The 21,372-nt window shown below is 64.6% G+C and overlaps 1 protein-coding gene across 12 annotated transcripts in view; it reads left to right on the plus strand.

Annotated features, from left to right (window-relative positions):
- Positions 1-21,372, plus strand: part of CCDC187 (coiled-coil domain containing 187) — a 41,256-nt gene extending 19,884 nt beyond the window's left edge. For 8 of the 12 annotated variants that reach the window (XM_078436215.2, XM_078436214.2, XM_078436206.2 and 5 more), the window contains 14 exons: positions 4,502-4,566; positions 4,977-5,090; positions 6,024-6,145; positions 6,280-6,371; positions 9,185-9,270; positions 9,877-10,064; positions 11,035-11,122; positions 12,448-12,594; positions 13,509-13,672; positions 15,901-16,064; positions 16,479-16,612; positions 16,972-17,081; positions 17,626-17,699; positions 18,159-21,372. In XM_078436215.2, coding sequence (XP_078292341.2) covers positions 4,502-4,566; positions 4,977-5,090; positions 6,024-6,145; positions 6,280-6,371; positions 9,185-9,270; positions 9,877-10,064; positions 11,035-11,122; positions 12,448-12,594; positions 13,509-13,672; positions 15,901-16,064; positions 16,479-16,612; positions 16,972-17,081; positions 17,626-17,699; positions 18,159-19,885 — 3,275 coding nt within the window. In that variant the 3' untranslated portion in view covers positions 19,886-21,372. The remainder of the gene's footprint in view (positions 1-4,501; positions 4,567-4,976; positions 5,091-6,023; positions 6,146-6,279; positions 6,372-9,184; positions 9,271-9,876; positions 10,065-11,034; positions 11,123-12,447; positions 12,595-13,508; positions 13,673-15,900; positions 16,065-16,478; positions 16,613-16,971; positions 17,082-17,625; positions 17,700-18,158) is intronic. The other 4 variants (XM_078436209.2, XM_078436211.2, XM_078436208.2 and 1 more) reach the window with 4 other exon arrangements.

Genomic DNA, 21,372 nt, shown 5'->3' on the forward strand with positions numbered 1-21,372 from the left:
GCGAGGTCCTACGGGTGTAGAGAGAGCCTTTTCTATGTGGAGAGCATCCGTGTATCAGTATTAAAGTTTTTTGGAGGCTTTCGGGACCCAGCTGCTTGCTACGTGCCCCTGCAGCGCCTCGGTTGTGACCGATACTTGCCTGGATGAGGGCTGACCGCGTGTTTCGTCGAGGGCCCTGCTCCCGGGCCGCCGCGTCCGAGCATCTGCCCGCCCAGGCCTCTGCCTTTTCTTTTGCTTCTGAAAGGTTTTGTCCCTGGGTTTCAGCTGAGGAGACTTGCTCAGGGCCACGGAGCTGGTGCAGAGCGGGGGGTGCGTGGGGCAGAGCCCTGTCTGGTAGCCCGGCCTGGCCGAGGGCCCGTGCTGAGGGGTGTGGGCGGACGGTGTGGGCTGGCTCGGGGCGTGCTCAGGGGTGAGCTGCAGGGCCCTGGCACAGCGGCTGGGAACCGGGACTGAGTGGCTGGGGAGGTGTGTCGAGGGGGGCCCGCTGGGCTCGTGCCCTGGGCCCTCTGGAGGAGGAGGGGTCTGTGCCTCCCCCCAATGCCATGGCCGACCCGCTCCCACCTCCTTTGCTTCTTGGTCCGGGAGCCTCTCCAGCCTGTGCTGGGGGCTGCGGGGGGGCCTGACCCCTGGCCCTGCTTCTCCCGGTCTCCCGAGCACCAAGAGCCCCCTAATTCATTTGTTGGTTCCTGTCTCTGCTTTTCCAACTTGTCCCCACTGAGTACCTGCTGTGCCCGGTGCTGACCTGAGATCCGGCCCTACCCTCCAGGCACCTGCTCCTTAGCGTGGGGCAGGCATCGGGAAGCGCTCGGGTGACAGCACACGACACGTCAGGTTCTGAGAGAGAATCCACCGGGAAGCCGGTAGAGATTTCCTCCGTGTTTGCAGCCCCAGAAAATGCAGCCCAGAGGGAGCAGCGAGCAGCCCAGGAGTGCCCGGGATTGAGCTGTGACTAGGGCCTGAACGCGGGTACCAGCACCGTCTATCCCTTGCTGTCCTTCTGGAAGGCTGGCTGAGCAGGGGGCGGTGGCTGGCTGCTGTGAGAGTCAAGGGTGATCCCCAGTCGCATGGGGCTGGCTGCCTCCGGGCCAGGGTCCTACAAGGGGGTCAGGCTCTGGCCTTCCCTCCAGAGGGGACAGCCCTCTCTTTACCGCTCAGCCCCACTCACTGGCTCCTTGCTCTTGGGAGTGTGGGGCCACGGTCCCGGAGCCCCCTTGAAAGGCTCCGCCAGGGCCAAGTGCCCCAGTCCCTGCAGTGAGGTTGGGGTGTGGACCTGAAGGCACCTGCTTTGGTGGCTTCAGGGGACGGTGGGGAGGCCCCCCGCCCATCACCTCCACACCTGGGGCCTTGGCCGCCTGGAGACCTTCGCTGGACCGGCTGCCAGGATCTGGGCACAGCCGCGTGCTCTGGAAAGCTGGGACAGCTCAGGTGCCCCCTGCCCCTCTCGACCGTCACACGGGGCAATGTGGGGACTCAGAGTTGAGGTGGAAAGCACTAGACCCTGAGGACAGCCCCTGCGGGGCTCCGTGCTTTTACCTCCGCTGGGCAGCAGCAGTAAGTGACTCCTCCTGGGACCCGAGGCGCTCGTGCGCCCCACACACTTGCGCTCCCCGCGCTGTCTGCCCACGGGGGGGTAGGTGCGGGGAGGTGGTCGACATCTGGGGGTCGGGCAGGTGGCCCATGGGGAGGGGCGTGAGAGCACAGCTAGGGGCAGAGAAGGGGGCCCTCTCCAATCCCAGAGGGGAAACCATCAGTCACCGGTTGGAAGGACAAAATACTTGCATTGTGGACCCACAGCCCCCGTGTGAGCTTTCTCAGCGACTCATTCACGGGAGCGACAGTCGGGGGCAGCCTGGGCACCGGGGCGAGGACAGCCCTCCCTGCACAGCTGCCCCCTCCCCGCAGGCGCCTCTCAGCCGGGCAAGGGGCTGGGCCTAGTTAAAGAGCGCCCCACGCCAGCCCGCTGTGTCCCCAGGGCTGACCCCAGGGGTCCCACCCACACCTTCCAGAGAGAGACGGGGCAGAGCCGTCACCTTGAGAAATGTCCCCAGTCCCCTGCTCCATGCCCGTCTCCATGAGCGTCCCTCCTGGAGCCTCTGAGGCCTGGTGTCAGCCCTGGGATCTGGCAGCTCCCACGGGCTGAACCCAAACGGGCCAGATGCCGGGCCTTCCGGAAAAACCCGCTCTTCCTGGCTCTGCCTCCAGGCTGCTTCTCCAGGAGGCAGGGGGAGCAGGATGGGCGGTGGAGTGGAGGCCCGCCCCAGGCTCCCTGTCCCTCCCTGTCCCTCCCGCATCCCTCCTTACACTCTCCGTCATCGGGCAGGACCTACCTGTCCGTGGGTGGACTGAAATTCTCTGATGGGGCCTCTTTATCCTGAGACTCTAGGCAGGCCCCCCAGAGTCATTTGAAATCCGAGCTGCTCCTGCCCGGCGTGGCCGAGAGCAGGATCTCGGGTACCCTGAACCCAAGCAGTGAGCACCTGTGCCGGGCGGGTGTCCGACGCCTCCTCCGGGAAGCCTCCCGGATAGCACACGGGCTGGGCCAGGTCCTGCCGCTCACCCTGCCGTAGCTTGCTCTGCGGGCCGCGAGGACTCACTGCAGCCCCAGCCAGTGCCCGCCAGGCACGTGTGCCCGGGGAGCGTTTGCCGAGAGCATGAGTGAACTGAGTGCCCTGATCGCCCCGGACCGGGCACCGTGTACCACACATGGGTCTCGCTGGTCTCACCGTGCTTGGGGCCGGGCCCGTCCCCGTGCTCCTGCTTATGGAGGAGGGACCTGATGCTCAAAGAGGCACCATGGTCTTGGGCCAGATCTGTGGCAGAGGGGTGATTCGAACCCAGCTCTTCCTGCTGGGGCAGCGCTGCCCACTGGAACTTTTGAGACCCCTCTAGACCAGTGCTGCCCAGTAGCACTCACTTTCAAGACTCCACCAGCCAGCACCACGTTGTCCAGCAGAAGCTTCTGGCTGGAGGGAAGCGTCCTACACTCTGGGCTATCCAGTAGGGTAGCCATTAGCCACGCGTGGCCGTCTGGCCAGTGAAATGGGGCCGGTGGGACTGAGGAGTAGAGTGTTACGCTGACTTCCCTTTCGCGGAAGCTAAAATGACAGCAACGCGCGTAGTGGTGGGCGACTGTGTCTCCACCCAGCGTGGGGGGGAGGGGAGTCCGTCAGCTTCTGGCTCGAGGCGGTGACTCCCCGATCCCAGCCTCCTCCCTGAGAACATGGTGACGACTACAATCATGGTCGTGACACAGCTGTGTCGGGGACAGCTCACTTTCTCCTGGGTCACTGCTCGGAGCTCAGGGGCACGCGGCCCGTGTCTCCCTGGTGACCGTCTGGGGTGCTGGCGTGGTGTGGCCGGAGGTGACAAGGAACACCCCTCCCTGAGCCTTGGAGCCTCCCGGGTGGTCGGTGGGCGCTCAGGCTGGCGGGGCCTCAGGGGTCCTGGGCATCTTCTCCGGCTTCAGTTTCTCTCAGCGGCCACAGAACAGAAGCAAAAGAGGGTTTTTCCTTGTCGAGGGAACTTCGGCTCAGAAGAGACACTTCGAACCGTTCTCCCATTTGGGCCTTCGTTTCCCACGGAGGCCAGCTGGCGGGGGCAGGGGGAGGGCTGCTGTGTGCTCAGCACGGGTCACACCTAACTGCTCCCCCTGGGGCTTCCGAGTCTCCCCGCACTGCCGTGGAAACGCCCAGGAGCTGGTTCAGCCACTGCCCACAGCCTCTGCGCTCCGACCCCGGAAAGCTGAAGCACACTGGCCAGCGATGACCGAGGAAGTCCTCCCAGAGCCACCCACAGACCGGACGCCCTCCTCTGCCCCCTTCCACCAACACCAGGCCCGGAAGACGGGAGGCGGGCCAAGGAGGGAGCGCGCTGGGCCCCCTCCGGCCGTGGAGTCGCCCCTAGAGGCCCCCTCAGGGGGGCCAGCAGCACCAACCCGTGCGCAGAGCCCGAGTCAGACCCTCGGGCCACAAAGGGAAAGAGGAGCCCCTGCGGCCTTCCTGATCCAGGCCGGGAGGCCGCGGTTTTCACGCCCCTTCTCTGGAGCAACCCCAGAAACCCCAGGGACGCCTGGGGCCCTGTGCCTCTGTGTTAACAGGCACCCGCCCGGCCGGACCATTGTTACGGTGGTGACCGCTGCCATCCGGCCAGCCTGTGTTAGGTCACCCCTCCAGCAGGGAGGTGGGAACCTCTGTTTGTCCCACCGAGGCTCTGAAGGGCTAGCGATTTGTTTTAGGTCGCCAGGGAAGGCGGGGTGAGCCCGGGTCTGCTGCTGGGCTCCGACTCACCATCTCTGCAGACTTGGGCACGGCTCCCCGGGGGAGTGCGGCTGAGGGTCAGGCCGAGCCAACCCTTGGGGCCGTCGAGGAGACGCAGGAGCTGTCTGCCTCCTCCTGCCATGGGCAGCCCTGTCCTGCCCCACCCCGGACACGCGGGAAGGGACTGTCGTGCTGGGAGTCTCCCTGCCGGCCACTTACCTGCCCCTTCTCTGTGGCTTCCACAGGTCAGCGTTCCGGGCACCTTGCCAACATCCCCCAGAAGTCCCTGGGCTTTCTCAAGTCACTGAAGGTGCGTCCCACCCCATTCTGCCAGGCCGATGGCAGCTGTGTCCCCTAGAGGCCTGTTTGGGGTGAGCTGGGAGCAGCCCTCGTCCCCCTGAGGCTGAGCGAAGGCCCCAAAGCGGGCAGCTGTAGAATGTGAGCGACGGCTCTTCCGCAGGGGAGGCTGCGCGGGAAGGAGGGAGGGGACAGGCAGCTCAGGACGAGGACCGCCTCAGCCGAGAAGGGGAGCAAGCCGTGGGCTGGGGGGAGGCCCGGCCACGAGTGGGGGCTTTCGAGCCCTGCCCCCGAGAAGTGTCCCGTTCCCCACGATGGCACTGCCTGCCCTCATGGGCTCAGGGCTTTTGGAGAGCTGTGGGGGCAGCAGTCTGGGCGCCCCCCCCCCCCCCGGGGAATCCTGAGGCTCGGCCCTCCCTGCAGCTTGACCAGCAGAAGCGGAAGCAGGCGTTGGCCCTTCTGCGGCAGCGGGCGAAGCAGGAGGTCTGGGAGACACAGAAGGCCCTGGACGAGCTGCTCTTCAAGCACCGGGTGCAGGTCAGGCACGGACAGGCCCCACGTGCGGCCCTTCCCAGGTGGCTTTGCTCTCTGGCTGCGTGGGGGCCACCGGCCTTCACGGAAGGTCGAGGCGGGGAGGGTGCAGATACAGTGCCGCCTAAAATGTGAGCCCTGCCGGTGCCCAGAAGAGGAGGGGGCAGCTGCGGCCAGAGGCCAGCTCAGTGGGCTGCACACAGATGCTCACAGGACCCACCACTGACCTGGGGGCACCTGGCTGGGGGGGACAGATGACCGCCCACGCCTTCCACCTGCCCGTGTCCCCGGTGGCACCAGAGTCTTGGGCTCCCTGTTGGAGCTCGTGAGCTGATATGTGCCGGAAACTCACAGCCCTGGCAGGTCGGCCGGGCGGGGAGGGGGACCCACATCTCCAAGCCACCTGTGCCTGGCCCCCCTGCGTTCACTGGTTGGGATGGCCCCGGCCGATGTCCAGGATCCGCTTAGATGTGATGGGCTTTCTCTTCTCTGTGTCTCTGGTCCGGGGGCTGTTGGGATGGACTCACCCACAGCACATCTGGGGAGGCATTCCCGGGAGGGTGCCCCAGCCCGGGGAAGCACGTGCACATGCATGTACACGCATGTGCCTGTGTGTGTGGGCAACATACACAGCCGTCCCCTGCTTCCTCTCCTTCCCTCTTTCTTCCCAGCACCACAGCTGCTGCAGCTGAGAATCAGGGCTCTGGCTCCCGCTGTCCTTCATGCAGCCAGCCGCCCCCCCGCCCCCGGCCATCTGAGACCCCCCAGCTTTGGGGTGCTCCAGCCCCGGCCTTGCTCTGTGTCTGCTGGGCACCTGCCACCCTCCCCCACCCCGCCACGTCCAGCCCTGTCTGGGGGGCAGGGAGGGACTGTCAGCCTCCCGTGGAGGCCTCTGAGGTTGGGGCCCCCACCACACACCCCACCTTCCCGTTCTCGCAGCAGCTGATGGGGAAACACTCCACCGAGGCCAGGCGGAAACTGGCTTCGGAGGGGAAGCAGCCACAGGTGTGCGGAGGTCTGGAGCCAGTGACTTGTCTGAGCACGGTGACAGCCAGACCCAGGTGGGGCCCGGGGGAGGCTGGCCGCCGCCACCTCCCAGCATAGAAGAGGGCGGGCAGGGCGTCTGGGACGGGCGCTGCGGCTGGTGCCGCCGGGGCTGTGTCTCCAGCGCATCTCTCCCCCCACCCCTCCCCAGATCGCACCCAGCCCAGGGCAGAGCCGCGGCCGTGCCCTCCCAGGACCCCCGGGAAGGACAGCAGAGTCGGGAGGGCAAGTCGGCTCCTGCAGGTAAGGGTCTTCCAAAGCACACACACGGCGAGTGCCCGGCCGGCAGCAGTGGGCAGAGGGCCCCGGACGGCGACGGGCGAGGGCTCGTACGTACGGCCCAGCCCTCAGTGACAGCAGACCGTCCCGGTGCCCTGTGCACCTCACCCAGATCTTTCCTGAACTCCACCGTAGTTCGTTATGACCGTGCTGTCGACGCTCGGTCAGCTTTTAACCAGTCTGTGCACACCCGTTCCCGGTGCTCGCTCTTGCTTTGTGTAGACAGGATTCCCGCCCCAGCGTCGCGCCGTCCTTCTGCCCGGAGGACCTCCCTTAACGCTTCCGGACGGGGGGGTGGGGGGTGGGGGGGGGGTGGGCGGTGGCGACATCTTCTTTTAGCTTTTGTATGTCTAAGGACAAACTCATCGCATCGGTGTTTCTGAAATACCCTTTGCGGAGTGTAGCCCAGGTGGACCGTGTCTCCCTCCGGCTGGCAGTGGCGCCTCGTCTTCTGGCCGCGTTGTTTTGCACCGCAAGCCTGCGGTCAGTGTCGCTCTTCTCCCGCGCACGCTGTCCCTTTCCTCGGGCTGCCTTTCTGGCTTTCTCCTTGTTACTGCCTTGCGGCTACTTGATATGATAAGGTTGTGTTCGGTTTCTCTTTAAAAGGCTCTCGTGCTTGGGGTGCGTTGCGATCCGGGCACCCGAGGATTTATCGTTTGCCTCGTGCTTGGGAATGTTCAGCCACGGTGTCGTCTGTCTCCTGGCCAACAAGCCTCCGCTGGCAGGGACGTCAGGACACCTGAAGCCCCGTGCTCGCGAGGCTCTATTCTGTTTGATTCTCTTTTTCTTCTGTGTTTCCTTGTGGAGAGCTCCAACTGCCGTGCCTTCAAGTTCATTACTCTTTTCTTCTGTGGCCACTGATCTGTCATTAATCCCATCCGGTGTCTTTTCCTTCTCAGGTATTTGGGCTTTCATTTCTAAAACTTCCACTTGGACACTTTTTTATATCATCCCTGATTCTACTCAACTTTTTAAATATATAGAACACAGTCACAAAAGCTTTTAAAATTTTTTTTTAATGTTTATTTGTTTTTGATAGAAAGAGACAAAGCACAAGCAGGGGAGGGGCAGAGAGAGAGGGAGACACAGAATCCGAAACAGGCTCCAGGCTCCGAGCTGTCAGCACAGAGCCCGACGCGGGGCTCAAACTCACGGACTGTGAGATCATGACCCGAGCCGAAGTCGGATGCTTAACTGACTGAGCCACCCAGACACCCCCAGTTATAACAGCTTTTAAAGGCCTTCTCTGGCTAATTCTACCACCTGGGTCAGTTTCTACTGACTGTTCTCGTGATAGGTCGTGGCTCTTCTTCCCGTGCCTGCTGAACATTTTGACTTTTACCTTGCCGGGGGGCTCCATACACAGTCGTGAGCTTTGTTCTGGAACACAGTTACTTGGATGCAGCTGGAGCCTCCCGGGTGTTGCTTTCCTAATTTGTTAGGTGGGTTTGAAGCAGGTGTTCCCCTGGGACGGAGGCAGGACCTTCTGTGCGCTCTGCCCTGAGACCCGTGGAGCGTGAGGTTTTCCAGCCCGCCTGGCAGAGACGGGCATGGCCCCCAGGCTCTGATCCTTCCCGATGCTTCTCTCCCCAGCGTGGGGAGCTCCCTCACATGCTTTCACCAGCCAGTTCCCACTGAAGGCTGAAGTGGGGGGGGGGGCACTCCAAATCTCCAGGTTCTCTCGGCGCAGCTCTCTTCTCCCTGGTCCTTTTGCCACGAGCTTTACATGCTTCGGTCTCTCCAGACTCCCAGCTCCATCTTGTCTCCTCTGGGGGTCTGACAGGCTCTGCCTCAGTTTCCCCTTCTTGCGGTGGAGCCTAGAAACACTCTCAAGGCAGTCAGCTGTGACAATCAGAGGTCTCACCTAATTTGTTTTCTGTCTCTCAGGGATCACCGTGCTATATGGCCTGATGTCCAGGGTCTGGAGAATTGTTTTCTCATATACGTATTGTGAATGTTCATATATGTGTACCTGCATATACATAAGTAATTTTTTTATTTTGTTGCTTTTTTTTACTGTTTATTTTTGAGAGAGAGACAGACAGAGCATGAGTGGGGGAGGAGCAGAGAGAGAAGGAGACACAGAGTCCAAAGCAGGCTCCAGGCTCTGAGCTGTCAGCACAGAGCCTGACGTTGGGCTCGAACTCACAAACCGTGAGGTCACGACCTGAGCCGAAGTCAGACGTTTCACCGACTGAGCCACCCAGGCGCCCCTATTTTGTTGCTTTTTACAGTCATTTTTAGCGGGACAGTAAATCCACGATCCGATCCCTTTTACTCTCTCAGTGGGAAGCACAAGTCCTCAAATTAACTTTCTAAAACTATAGAGTCCTTTTCCATCCACCCGGCGCAGAAGGACAGCTAGTAGCAGCCCATGCCAAAAGAGCTGCTTAAGCCCGGAATCTGCTGCCTCCCCACCTGCTGGATGCCGGACCTCAAGGGGTCACGCTCTGGCTCTGGGCCTCAGTCTCGGAAGGGAAGCCGTGGGACCAAGTCATTCCTGAGGCTCCTCTCCCTTGGGTCTGGTCCTTCGTATGATCAGTGGGTTCACACACAATTTCACACCGGGACTAAAGAGGCGGTTAAATCCTCCTGGTGCGGCCTTGTGAAGATCTGATGTGAAGCTGTGTGTATGTGGGGGGGGGGGGGTACACTACCCCAGATATCCTACCTTTGAGAGGCCCTCCTGTAGAAAAGGCCACTGGAACCCTTACCTGACCCAGCAGGCTGTCCAGAACCCCTACAGGGCCCAACCACAGACTGCTTTCTGTCCTCAGAGCCCAGGCAGGAAGAGAGGCCAGACCAAGCCCCCTCCCAGCTGCCCCTGGCCAGGCTCTACCCTCAGGACAACCCCACCCACCAGGTACAGGGAGAGGTACTCTGGGGAGGCAGGTTCAGGGGAGGTGCTGGCATTAGCTCTTAGACCCAAATCCTCCCTCAGCTGCCTGGAGCCATCGGGTGCTGAGGACCACCTTTCCTAGAGCCTGCACTCAGAGGATCTCTGCTGCAGATCCTGGGCTGGGATGGGGGTGGGGGGAGGCACTCCCTGCCATGGGCATCGCCCACCCTTCCAACTGACATCTGCCCAAGCCCCTTCCTCATGCCTGGGGTGGTAGGTGAGAGCAGGCATTTCAGCAAAGTGCTTCAGGCAAGGCTGGCCCCCACCTTTCAGGTTGCACATTTCAGGTCAGGTGGCCCAGTCTTTCCTCAACCCTCTTGGGCACAAATACGTGCCCAGACTGAATCAAGGCAAAAGACCAAGATGATGAGGACCCCTCCCTGCCCTCGGGAGCCCGCAGTCGGGAGGGGGGTACCCCGCCCCAGGAAAGGAGGCACACAACTCGGGATGAGTGGAGCAGACAGTCTGGGAGGGCTTCCTGGAGGCGCCGGCCTCCTCCCCTAGGCTGGGCACCGCTCCCACCCAGCGAAGCTGGTCCCGGAGCGGCCCGGTCGGTCTGCCCCGCCCCAGGGGAGCCCGGCGGGGCCCTGGAGCGCGAACCCCGGAGCCCTCGGCCGCTTCACGCTGCAGATGCTTGACGTGAGCCTGCGGGAGGAGGAGCTGCGCGCGCAGCACCAAGCTGCGATGCTGCGCCTGCGCGAGAAAGTGCTGGAGGAGAAGATGTGCGCCGAGCTGGCCTGGCTGGAGCATCAGCGAGAGTGAGCGCGTGCGCGGCCCCGCCCCCGTTCCGACCCCGCCCCCGAGCCGCCCCGCCTGCCACTCGGGCCCCGCCCCCGACCGGACTCCGCCTCCCACCGGTCTCGGCTCCCGCCCCGGTCCTGACAGCGTTACGGGGAACAAACCGAACCGATGCAGATAGTAATGGGTGTTTGCGGGAAGTTAGTTAAGGCAGTGAAGTTCCAGAAACAAATGACGTAAACATTTAAAGCATCCGCCTCTCCCAGACAGCCCCTGCGTATTTTCCAGTCTGTCCTGCCAGCTCTCGTTGCGGGAGATACACAGGGCCGTTTAACAGCATTCCGAGAACACTCCACTGCTGTCTTGTGACCTGGGTTTCCACTCACAAGTCAGGAAAGCTTTCAGAGCCCCCGCGTAGCCGCTGCAACTTGCAGGGGCCCCACCCCGACTGACCACACAGCTCCTTTAGGCCTGTGGTGGGGGGCCTCCAGCTGCCTCCTGCCGGTGACCACGGAGGAGACACGCCCCTTAAGGGAAACGTCTAGAAGCGGGCCTTCGGTGTCGGGGAGGGGAAGCACGGTTTAAGCTTCTTGATATTCCCTCACTGGTTTCCAGTGAGTGTATCCCAAATAAGCTTCCCCCCACCCCGCCACCTCCCACTCTCCCTCCTTGGGCAGTTTAGGAGCCCGGCAGGCTGTGGGGGTTCTATCCCATGGTGGGCCCCGAGCCCCGCCCCAGGGGACCCTTTGGGTGGGCTAGAGCTCCAGGGTGGGAGGCGCTGCCCTTCCTTCATGTGTCAGGCCCGAAAGTGGTCACGAAGAGCGGGTGGGGAGAGTGACAGTCTGGACTGAGCCCCCGGGCCCGGGTTCCCCCAGCCTGCCCCTAGTGCATGGCACTGGGAGGGGGGCGTCCCAGGTCCACCTGGCCGGCCAGTTTTCACATCCACTTGCTGAACCTGAGGTGGATAGTCAGTCCCGCCTCCCCCCTCAGGCGTCTGGGCGGCGAGGGGAAGGACACGATGCTGGCGGCCTTGGCAACGAGGCAAGAGCAGGCACTCAGCAAGCTTGAGCAGGAGCAGGTAAGGGTGACCCAGCCCCGTTCGGTGGGCAGGTGACCAGCACCGAGTTGGTCCTGCCATCCTCCTGGCTGGGAATGTGGGCCTTCTGCACCACACCTTGATCAGTCCCCAGCCCTCGCCACCCTCCAGGGCCGCTCAGGACCCTGTGGTGCATGGGGAGCGCCCAGTGGCCGGGGTGGGGGCGGCGTGGCCTGGATGGGGTGTGGCCCTGTAGTCCTGTGTCCTGCGGCCTCTTGGAGCCTCAAGAACAGGAGAATGACAGCAGTGTCTGTCGGGGGGCCGGCGGGGCTTTAGTGCAGCCAGCACTGACCAGGGTAAGCGTGTACCACTGCAGAGAGGGCTCAAGCCCAGTTTCCTTCGCTGGAAAATGGGCACCGGGGCCGCTGTGCGGGTGGTCTCATCAGTGTCCCAGCACGCTGTGTGGTGGAGATTAATGTTAACCGCCGCCCTTTATGCAGATGAAGAAACCGGGGCTCAGTGTAGGGGGCTTGTCTCACTCGGGGACCCTCAGAGGGGAACGAGGGGTGATGCTGGACTTTGGGTTGGCGGAAAACTTTCGCCCAAGGTGGCCTGTATAGGCCAGGGAGGTGGGGTGGCGGATGTGGGACATGGCAGGTACTAGGGGCAACAGGAGGAGACCCAGAGAGAAAAGTGCAGGTGACACCATCTGTTGGGCACACCCTGACCAGTGAGCTGTGAAGAAGACTTGGAAGGAGGTCCAGTTATCAAATGGCAGCTAGGTTCTGTGTTGCAGGCAGAGCCACTGTGGAGGAGGCTGGGGTCTGGGCCCCTGGCCACCGGGGCTTGAGCAGGACAGCGCTGCTGAGGCTTAGTTTCCTCTTTGACCTAGGAAGGCCTCCACCCCCCAAAGTGGGCGTGCAAAGACCCCAGCAGGTGCTCCAGGCAAGGTGGCTCTGCTGAGGGATGTGCCATCAGAGACAAAGCAGGGACCAGAGGACAGATGGGGACGGTTGAACGAAGGGACAAGTTCCCTTTGGGTGGGGGCAGTGCCCGGAACCTGGAGAGAGGGAGGGCCGAGTGGGGGAGGGCAGAAGGGCAGCCGGCCTGTGCCAGTCTCGGTTGGCCGACCCAGGGTACGACACCCTGCCTTCCCTCCTGCTTCCTGCCAAGCCTCCCGGGGGCCAGCAAGCCGAGCAGGACGAGAAGGGCGGGGCGTGGGGAGGGGCCCAGGGAAGGCCCCGTCGGAGCTGGGTTGCCCCCACCCCCAGACACCCTTTATCCCTTTGCTCATGCGTGCACTTCTCTTCAACGTGTGCCTGGGTGCGGGCTTGGGGGTTTGCTGACATCTTCCCTGGCCGGTTCAGAGAGAAATCCGATACCTGCGGGACATTCACCTGTTTTCACACCAAGAGAGGAAACTTCTCCTGCAGCATGAAAAGGACATCGTCTCCCTGCAGAGATCCATGGTGCACCTGCGGCGGGAGCTTCAGGCCCGGACCAGGCTGCCTCAGGTGGGCGCTCTCACTGGGCTGGAGGCCAGGAAACGCTTGGCACCTGGCTGTTCTGTGGCACTGTCCCTCGTAAATACGCTTGTGACCCAGGGAGGGGAGGGACCGAGGAGGAGTGCAAAGGGAAGGCAGGAGGGGCCCCCAAGGCGGCTTCCTGGACACAGTGGCCCGGCTGGGCTCTGGAGGAGGAGCCCCCACAGTGGAAGGTGCTCCAGGCCCAGAGGTGCGGGTGGGAAGCCCAGTGGGAAGGAGGGAGGTCAGGCTAGAGCTGGGATGGGGCCAGGGCTGTACTCACTGGGGGGCAGGGCTGAGGCAAGAAGCGGAGGTGGCCTGGGCTCCTAGGGGGAGCAGCCCCTTGGGGGACCCCGAGCAGCAGGGGTGTCCTTGCTCCAGCTCCCCGTCCCCACCACCTGTGGCACGGAGGGGGCTGTGGGGACACAGAGCAGGGCAGCTGTTCCCAGCCCAAGCTCTGTTGAGCTGCGGATGCTGTGGCCTTGCCTGGTTGGATGAAGACGGGATGAACTGGGTTCTCTGGGTTAACAGTCACCCTGCAGGGGGGGGGGCAGTAGAGCAGTGTCCTCCCTGCCCCAGGCCGGCCCGCAGGGGAGGTGACCCAGGGCTGCCTGCTGCCAGAGCATGGCCTTGGGTGTGAGCTCGGTGACCCGGGCAGCCTGCGGCAAGGACTCTCCAGCTCTGGGCCTGTGTCTGCCCTGCCTCGGGGCCGCTGCCCTGCCTCGGGGCCGTTAGCATGGCACGCAGGGCTCCTGCGAGGCTAGGACCACCTGCTTCAGCTGGTGAAGACCGACCTGTGGGGGCACACTGGCCGCTGTGCTGTACGTGAAGCCTGCCACCCACTTCCCCTGAGGGGCGGTGACCCACACGTGTCCGTGCCAGCTCCCTTGTGCTGTTTCTCATAGAGTTCCGTCCTTGAGGTCAAGACCACTCAGACGGAGGGGTCTGAGACAAGTGTGCAGCTGAAGGGCCCTGCACAGGGCTCCTCGCGCCCCTTGTCACCGCCCGGGCCCGCCAGCCCCGCCAGCCACTGCCCCCGGACAAGCCCTGAGACCCCACGAGTCCAACAGTGAGTTGTCCCTGGGCGGCCCCGGTGCTTACCATTAAAAACCTTTCCTGTGCTGCTGGCTGGGGTGTCCTCCCCTCTCTGAGCCCAGTTCGTCATCTGTTAAGTGGGGACGGGGCTGCCACCATCCCCGAGACGAAGCGAGTAGACCGGCCTTGCTCCAGGGCAGCGGGCGGCACCCGGGTGGCCACGTGGCGGCCAGGAGCCCCTCCGAGGCTGGCGTGGGGCCTTTCTGCCAGCTGTGGCGGCCGGGCCTTCTCTCACGGGGCCGGCCACGTGGCCGCTGGGCTCGTTTGGCAGCAGAAGGGCCTCTCCCCGCACACTAGAGGGGCCCTGCCCAGGCTGAGTCACCGTGAGGGCGGAGGGGGAGGCCGGTGAGCGGTGCCACCTGACCGGGAGCCTGGCTGTGGGAGACAGCCAGCTGCCTCAGCCATCAAGAGCGTCCCCGCGTCCCTGCGCTGGGAACGCCGCCTCCCCTCTGTCTTAATTACAACGGCCCCAGGGCTGGCTGCCCACGGCCAGGGTCTAATGACAGCAGCCTGGGGGGTGAGGGGGCGCCGGTGCAGGAGGCAGCCCCCACCGCCCCAGAAAGGGCCCGCCCCTCCCCTCCGGGAGCGGCCTTTGCAGGGATCCCTGTCTGCCTGCGGGGGTCACCAGCGCCTCCAGTGGCCTTCCTGCCTGCGGAGCGGGGGACCTTTGCACGCCTCCTCCGTGGAAGGGGGTCAGCGCCCCCTGGGCTGCCGGGGCCACGAGCCCCACTTGGCTGCCCTGAGAGCGTGCTTCTCACATCTCAGCACGGGCCCATGCAGCCTTCGAGTTACCATCGACTGCCAGATCTCTGAGGACGCTCCGGGCTGACTGTACCCTCTTGGTGCCCAGGAGCTGGTTCCTGAGGCTGGGTGGGCGGGGCCGTTAGCACAGGCTTAGCACAGGCGGGGGTGAGGCAGGGAAGGGGGGGTGCAGGCCGCCGTCCGTCCTCCCGCAGGGCGAGGCCTCCTTTGCTGTCCTCATCACAGCAGCGATGCGTTGTCATCGCTGGGAAGTTGGGGACCAGAAAGGCTGTGTACACGTTGGGAAAATATCAGATGGCTTCTAACCGCCACCTCCGTCACCGTGAGAGAGACTCTGAGTTTTTGCTGGGGCCGTGCTACGCAGAGAACTAGGTGTCCTCCCTCCATCCAGGGGAGCTCAGCAGCGCTGCGAGTGGGTCAGGGCCCAGGTGCATCCTTGAGCTCTGCCCGTGGAGCCACCCCCCTGCACTCAGCCCACAGGGCTCCTGGCCTGAGATGGGGGGTGGGGGTGGGAGGGGTGGGGAGAGGGGTGACAAGCCTTTGAAAGGGCTCCAGGGGCTGCCATTCCAGTTTGATTTAGCCTGTTCCTGAGGCAGCTCTGGGGGGCGGGTGATGGGCTTGGGTGCACACCCCTTGCTGTGTGTGTCCTCAGGGTCCTTGCTCCTGGGGCCAGGCAAGGGCCTGCATCTGGGACACACTCATGGGGACAGGTGCCTCCCAGGCCTTGCCCCAGAGAGGCCAGAGCTCCAGCCCCTGCGTCGTCTCCATCTGCAAAGGCCCCAGATTCCAGGCACCGAGGAAAGCCCTTTGACCCCACTCCCTGTTCACACCCCTGATGTGGGGGTGTGAACCCAGCGGCAGGTGCCCAGGGCCCCCTGGGGGAGTTGTAGCATCCGAAGGGAACAGAAACAAGTCAAGCCACACCCTAAAGAGTGGCCAGTGTCCCAGCTGGCCCCTCTGCCTGCATTGTCCAGGGGTCAGGAGACCTGGCAACCTTGCCCCCCGGCTGCCTCCTTGAGGCTGGGACGGGGGGGTGGTTTCCTGATGCCCATCAGCGTGCTCAGAGCATGGCAGTGGCTCTGGGCATGTGGCCTCCCGGAGCTCAGGTGGGCCCGGTGGTTTGTCCCCACGGAGAACTCTTGCCGGAGTGCCCTGTGCTGGGGAACAGGGACAGGCGGACGCCTCTGGCCCATCACGCTCTGGCGCTGTGCCTGCACCTCGCGAGCCCCCAGCAGGGACCCGTCTGCTTGGGAAGCTGCCTAGGAGGGGAGGACCCAGGACCTGTTTTCCTGCACCCGTGTGGTGATGGCTCGGCCACCGACCACAGCCGTCCCCCGGATGTGACGCGTGTTGTCCCATTTGTGGAATGTTGTGGTCGGGGCTTGTCCCCCGGGAGGGCATCGCCCGGGTAGGCAGTCCCAGCCCCGCCCTGCCTTACAGCCTTCTCAGCAAGCAGGCAGATGGGACGCCCCCCCAGGCAACCTCAGCTGCGGAGAGTCACCGGCCGCCTCCAAGGCCCGCGTGGGGAGAGGACACTCCTGTGGCCGGCAGCTGGCCCGACACGGGGCGCCGGCTGGAGGAGAGCCACAGCCCCGTGGGCCAAGGTAACCGGGCACCGCGGTGGCCGCGGTGGCAGCCGAGGACAGACGGTCACTCTGTCGGTTGGCCCTGGCAACTGGGGGCAGCGTCAGGCTTGAGGTCAGACAGACCTGCGTCCTGGCGCGCCTCACACGGGCCATGTGGCCTCCCTCTCCGTGTCTGGGCGCACTGCGGGCCCGTTTGCGGGAGGGCCACCTGCGTGCACCTCGAGCGACGTTTCCGGGCAGCGGGGGCTGGGCGGGCGCGGAGGCTGTCCTCCCTTCCCTCCGTCTCCTCCTCCGTGTGAAGAGGGGCCAGCTCAGGGGGTGTGCACCCTTCCCAGGGCTGATTTTCTCACAGGACTTCATAATTCCTGGACGCTGTGCCCCCGCGTCCTCCGTTCTGTGCCCATCAATGCTGACAGTCCCTTTGCCTCACAGGAGACCCCCAGACCAACCCCAGCCCCACGTCAGCAGAGGAGAAGACCCGGCCTCTGACAGACAGCCGTGCACAGAAGCTCCAGGGCCCGAACTCCCCGGGTGGAGGGGGTCCCTGCGGCCCCCTGGAAGCCAGCGTGAGTTGAGGCTAGGTCCTGCCCTGGCTGCAGGCAGAGTGGGGGCCTGGCTGTGGCTCGGTCGGACTCTACCGTGTGGCTTTGGGTGGGGGCCGCCCTGTCCACCAGATGATGGTGTTGGGGGGATGGGGCCTCTTTGGCCCTTCTCATCTGGATTCCTCTGTTGAGGGGCCTTTGGTGCCTGCTGGGAGGAGGGGTACCTGGTAAGTGGGGGTCTCCTCGGCGATCTTTAAGGGGATGGTCTTTGTTCCTTACGGTGGTAACTCCATGGGAGCACAGGGCTTTACCCACGGCTAAGGGGCACGGACTGATGGCCTCGTGGCAGTGGCCACATCCTGGCTGTGGTCTTTCTCCCACAGGTGGTTGAAGGCCGCGTCGGCCGAGCAGGGTCAGAGCTGGGGCTGGATTTTGCCGGCAGCCCCAGGGAGGAGCCCCACAGAATAGAAGGCTGGTGGCCGGGGGAACAGAGGTATGTGGTCTGGAGGGTTGCCTGAGCCCAGGGGACCCGCAGGCAGGGGGTGGGGTCCTGGGGCATGGAGACGCCCGTCCTCTCGTTGGAAGAGGACAGCTCACTCTGTCCGGGTGCCCCTCGTCCTGAACCGGGTCCTCTGTGCCCCCTCAACCCACCCCATGCCCTCCTGAGTCTGACCCCCTCTGTGGAAGCAAAGATGTCACCTGGGGAGTTGGCCCACGATCCCGTGCTGGGGGCCGCGGGAGGGGCCCTTCCAGGGAACGCGTGCCTCTGAGCCTCTCAGAAAGCAACGCCCCCCCAGAGACCTGACCCAGTGGGGACTGAGGCCAGAACCTCCTAAACACGGGGCCCCCTGCCCCCACCCGGGGAGCCCTGCGCTCTGACCGTCACCTCCTGTCGGGGCAGATACCTGGCGGGCACGGGTGTCAAGCTTACGGGGGAGTTGAAGGCCCCGTGGAGGCCCTGAGCCCTGGAGACAAGGCCTGGGGATGGGGCCCTCTCCTGGGCGCCCCCTGGGACATCCGCACAAACGTGTTTGCAGGACCGAGAGCTGCGGGCAGGACCCCTGCGGCCCCTTCTCTCCACCGGGAGCCGCCCAGCTGACCGCTGCTCCAGGTGAGGCCCTGCCGTGCACCAGGACCACGGAACCCCCACCCGCGGGTCCTCTGCCACCAGCTCCTCCTCGGCCAGAGCCACCCTTCCCCCAAAGCCCTGCGGGGGAGCCCCGCCCACTCGCCATACCCATCCGCCGTCCAAGCGGAGGACTGTAGGGAGGGCCCCTGTCTGGAGCCGTCGTGCCCCAATAAACACAGGACGGCTGCAGTTCTGAGGCGGGGCCCCCAAGGCGCGGACATGTCCCCCCAGACGCGGCGCCCTTACTTGAGCTGGCAGGTGGGTGTGGAGCCTGGGGGGGGGGGGGGCTCCGCGGACCACGCTGGGGCTGTGGACCTTTCTTCGCCTCCACCGGGCCCTTCTGGTCCCGATCCGCTGGCTTAGGGGCTGTGGGGTGTGGGCCGCAGGGGTGGCAGGGGGCGAGGGCTGGGGGCCTCACCCCCAACTCCCCCCTCTCCGCAGCTCCTGTACCACCCAGCCGGCCTGAGGGCAGCCCCCTGCCGCCGCTCAGGGCCCCCTCGGACCCGGGCCCGGAATCCGAGGCTGCTCCCCGGAGCCGCTCGGGGTCTCGGGCGGGGTCCCCTGCCTCCTCCTCCCTGAGTGGGGTGTCCTGCCGCTCTCTCCAGGAATTTCAGAGAGCAGCCGCCGTCCTGGTTCAGCTCTCCGAGAGCCCCGTCTCCGTGTCAGACTGGGGGGGTGGGGACGTCCCAGACACGGACCCCGGCTGTTCTGGGGAGCTCTCTCCTCAAGACTCCTGGGGGCTCCACCGGGGCGGGGGGCAGGTGGCCCGGGAGAGGCCAGAGGGCGGTGGGGCCGGGCCCCTGGGCGGCCCCTCCACGGAGCCAGGGGGCGTCCTGCGGGAGGGCTGGCCACTGCCTCCCCCGGACGCCCCCTCTCCGAGGTCAGGGTCAGAGCTGTCAGAGGCGTCCAGCGAGGTCTGGGACGAGGAGAACCTTCTGGAGCCTGGCTCGGGGCCATCCTTGTCTACAGGAGGCTCGTCCCACCTGGAAAATGGCAGGGCGCCCGGCTCTGCACTTGCTTCCTTGGGCCCTGGGGAGGGGCAGGAAGCATCTGGAAGCACTGGGAGCCTCATCCGTGGACTCACTACGGAAGAGGGCCCAACAGACATCCCCCGAGGCTGCCTGCATGCCCTCCCGTCCACGCCCTCATCCTCCAGTGACTTAGACCTGTCCCTTTCCTCTCCCTCGGGGTCCTTGGCATCCGAAGGGGTGGGTTTTGGCAGAGGAGAGACCAGGCCTCTGCAGGCCTCGGCTGCCTGCCCAGAGGGGCCCTGGGACGCTGCCCTGAGTCTGCCCAGCGACAGGACGCCACGACAGTCCTGGTCTGAGCCTGAGGTCCCCGTGACCCCGCGGGCTCCTCCTGGGGACCCTGGCGGTCTGGTGGCCCTGACACCCCAGGGCTGGGCACCCAGATGTAGGGCCAGTAGAGACTCCCCTGCCCCCGAGGAAGCCTGCCCCACGCCGTCCAGCAGGGCCTTGCCTGAGATCCTGTCCCCCGTTGACGAGGTGCTGTCCTATGGCAGTGCCGACCTGTCCTCCGCTCACAGGGATGCCTGCCTCCCTCCTCTGCCTCCCACCTTCCCAGCAGAGGATCTGGCCAACACGACCAGCCCCGACTCAGGAGACTTCCCTTCCCCACCTGAGGATGTCATGTCTCCTGGGAGCTTGCTGGCCCCCCCGGGGGAGGATGCCTCCATCAAAACTGGGGAGTTGCCCTCCTTGTCTGAGGAGGACACACCCGAGGCACCGTCCCCAGGGCCCCAGGAGTCGGGGCTCTGCCTGGGGGCAGGCAGACAGGGCAGAAGCCTTGGGGACGAATTGGGTGAGTCAAGTTCGGTTTCCAGGGATCAGGCTGTGGGCAGCCAGTGGTCTGACCCAGCCGGCTGGCCAGGGTGCCCCTCTGGGGGCAGGGCAGGAGACGCCCCCGGAGGGCTCCCAAGGCTGTCCAGAGTGGCCTTTATGGCCGGGGAGGGTCCGCCAATGCTGTCAGCCGCTGGCAGCCCTGGGCAGGGCGACCCAGCTCCTGCTCTGGGTGCGGGCCCCTGCGCTGACCCGCCGGGCACGGAGGGAGCCAAGGTGGTAGATTTGGTCTCCAGCCAGCTTAGCAGGAGGATCCTGTGCGACACGCTGGCGGTGCTCTTGGAGCCGGCCCAGCCCGCGGCCCCCTGACGGAAGAGCTGCCGTGTCCCGCAGGATGGCCCGGCGGCCGCTGCAGGGCCTCGGGAAGACGGGGCCCACGGTGACATGGGGTGCCATTACGCATGCGTGTGCGTGGTGTGTGGGATGCTCCGGGGAGCCTGGGCCACCGAGGGCAGAGCCCCCATTCAGAACAGCCTGCCTGCGGCTGGCCCCCAAGTAGTCGTCTGGTGCTGGGCGGGGACATGGCGGGGAGCGCGGTGAGCTCTGTGTTCTTCCGGATGTTGGGGCCGCTGCGTCCGTCAGGCGCCTGGATGGGCCCCTGATCCAAAGACTTTAAGAGGCAGGAAGGTAAAAGGTTGTGCGGGCGTGTCCAGAGGCTGGCCGGTCGAGGAAAGGTGCGGAGGTCATGGATTGACAGAGAACGGTCCGGAGGGGAGCGGTCCCCAAGGATGAACTGGAGACCACATGCCGGGAGGCAGGGCCATCGGCAAAGGCGGGGCGAAGAGAGAGAGAGCCGCTCTGGGGGGACAGGGGGGCAAGGGGCGGTGGAGACGGGCTGGGGGTCACGTCCGCACGGACTCACACCCCAGCTTGGCGGCTTCTGAAGGCCAAGGGCATGCACGTGGGCCGACCCCGCTGTGGACATCACAGATCTGTCAACTCAAGGGCCAGAGGTGACCAGCCACGCCCCAGGCCTGCCCTCTGGCGGGAGGCGGGCCAAGGGCTCCTTGAGGACTCAGGACTCCGGGAGAGGCCAGAGTCCGTTCCCTGGTGGCTGTCCCCCATCGAATGAGCCCTCGGGATGCAGGGCGGCCTCGGAGCAGGGAGCAGTTTGCAGAGGTGTTGGCGGGTGCGATCCCTCTAGGGCTTGGCTCCTCCCCTCCAGGGCACGGACTTCCCGGGCCTCAACAGAGGAACTCCTTTGGAGATGACACTTATGGACCCCTGGGGAGCCAGCGACTCCTTTGGAGATGACATTTATGGACCCCTGGGGAGCCGGCGACTTCCGTGCACTTGCGGTTAGCTGGGGGGCGTGGCGGAGCCCAGAGTTCTGCCTGTGCCCTCCACCTTCCAGCTCGGGAGCGGCGGCCACCTCCAGGCAGCCCTCCACCAGGCCCCCGCTTCAGGGCAGCCTCCTGTATCCAGGCCAGCTGCTCGCCAGACGGACTTTCGTCACAGGCTCACTCGTCCGGTTTCACGGCTCAGGGAGGCACCAGCTGAGACAGTTCATGCTGATTTCGCACTGGGTCCCCCCACATCCACCAGGGAACCCCGGGACGGGCTTGGGTGGAGGGCAATGTGCTCTTGCTGTGCGTATGCGATTTCAAAACAAGTTCTGAGCTACAGCTTTCCTATTGATTTGCTTCTAGTTTTCTGAACAAATCAGTCTGTAATTTTTTATTTTTTTTCTATTTATTGCTGACCCTTTTGGATTTACGAGGCCGTGCGAGAGGGATTATGTATTTTACACACACACGTTTGGCATGGTAATAAATCTCCCACCTCAAAACCCTGCA

The sequence above is a fragment of the Panthera onca genome, chromosome D4 (assembly GCF_046562875.1).
Source record: "Panthera onca isolate mPanOnc1 chromosome D4, mPanOnc1 haplotype 2, whole genome shotgun sequence".
In the NCBI taxonomy this organism is placed as follows: Eukaryota; Metazoa; Chordata; class Mammalia; order Carnivora; family Felidae; genus Panthera; species Panthera onca.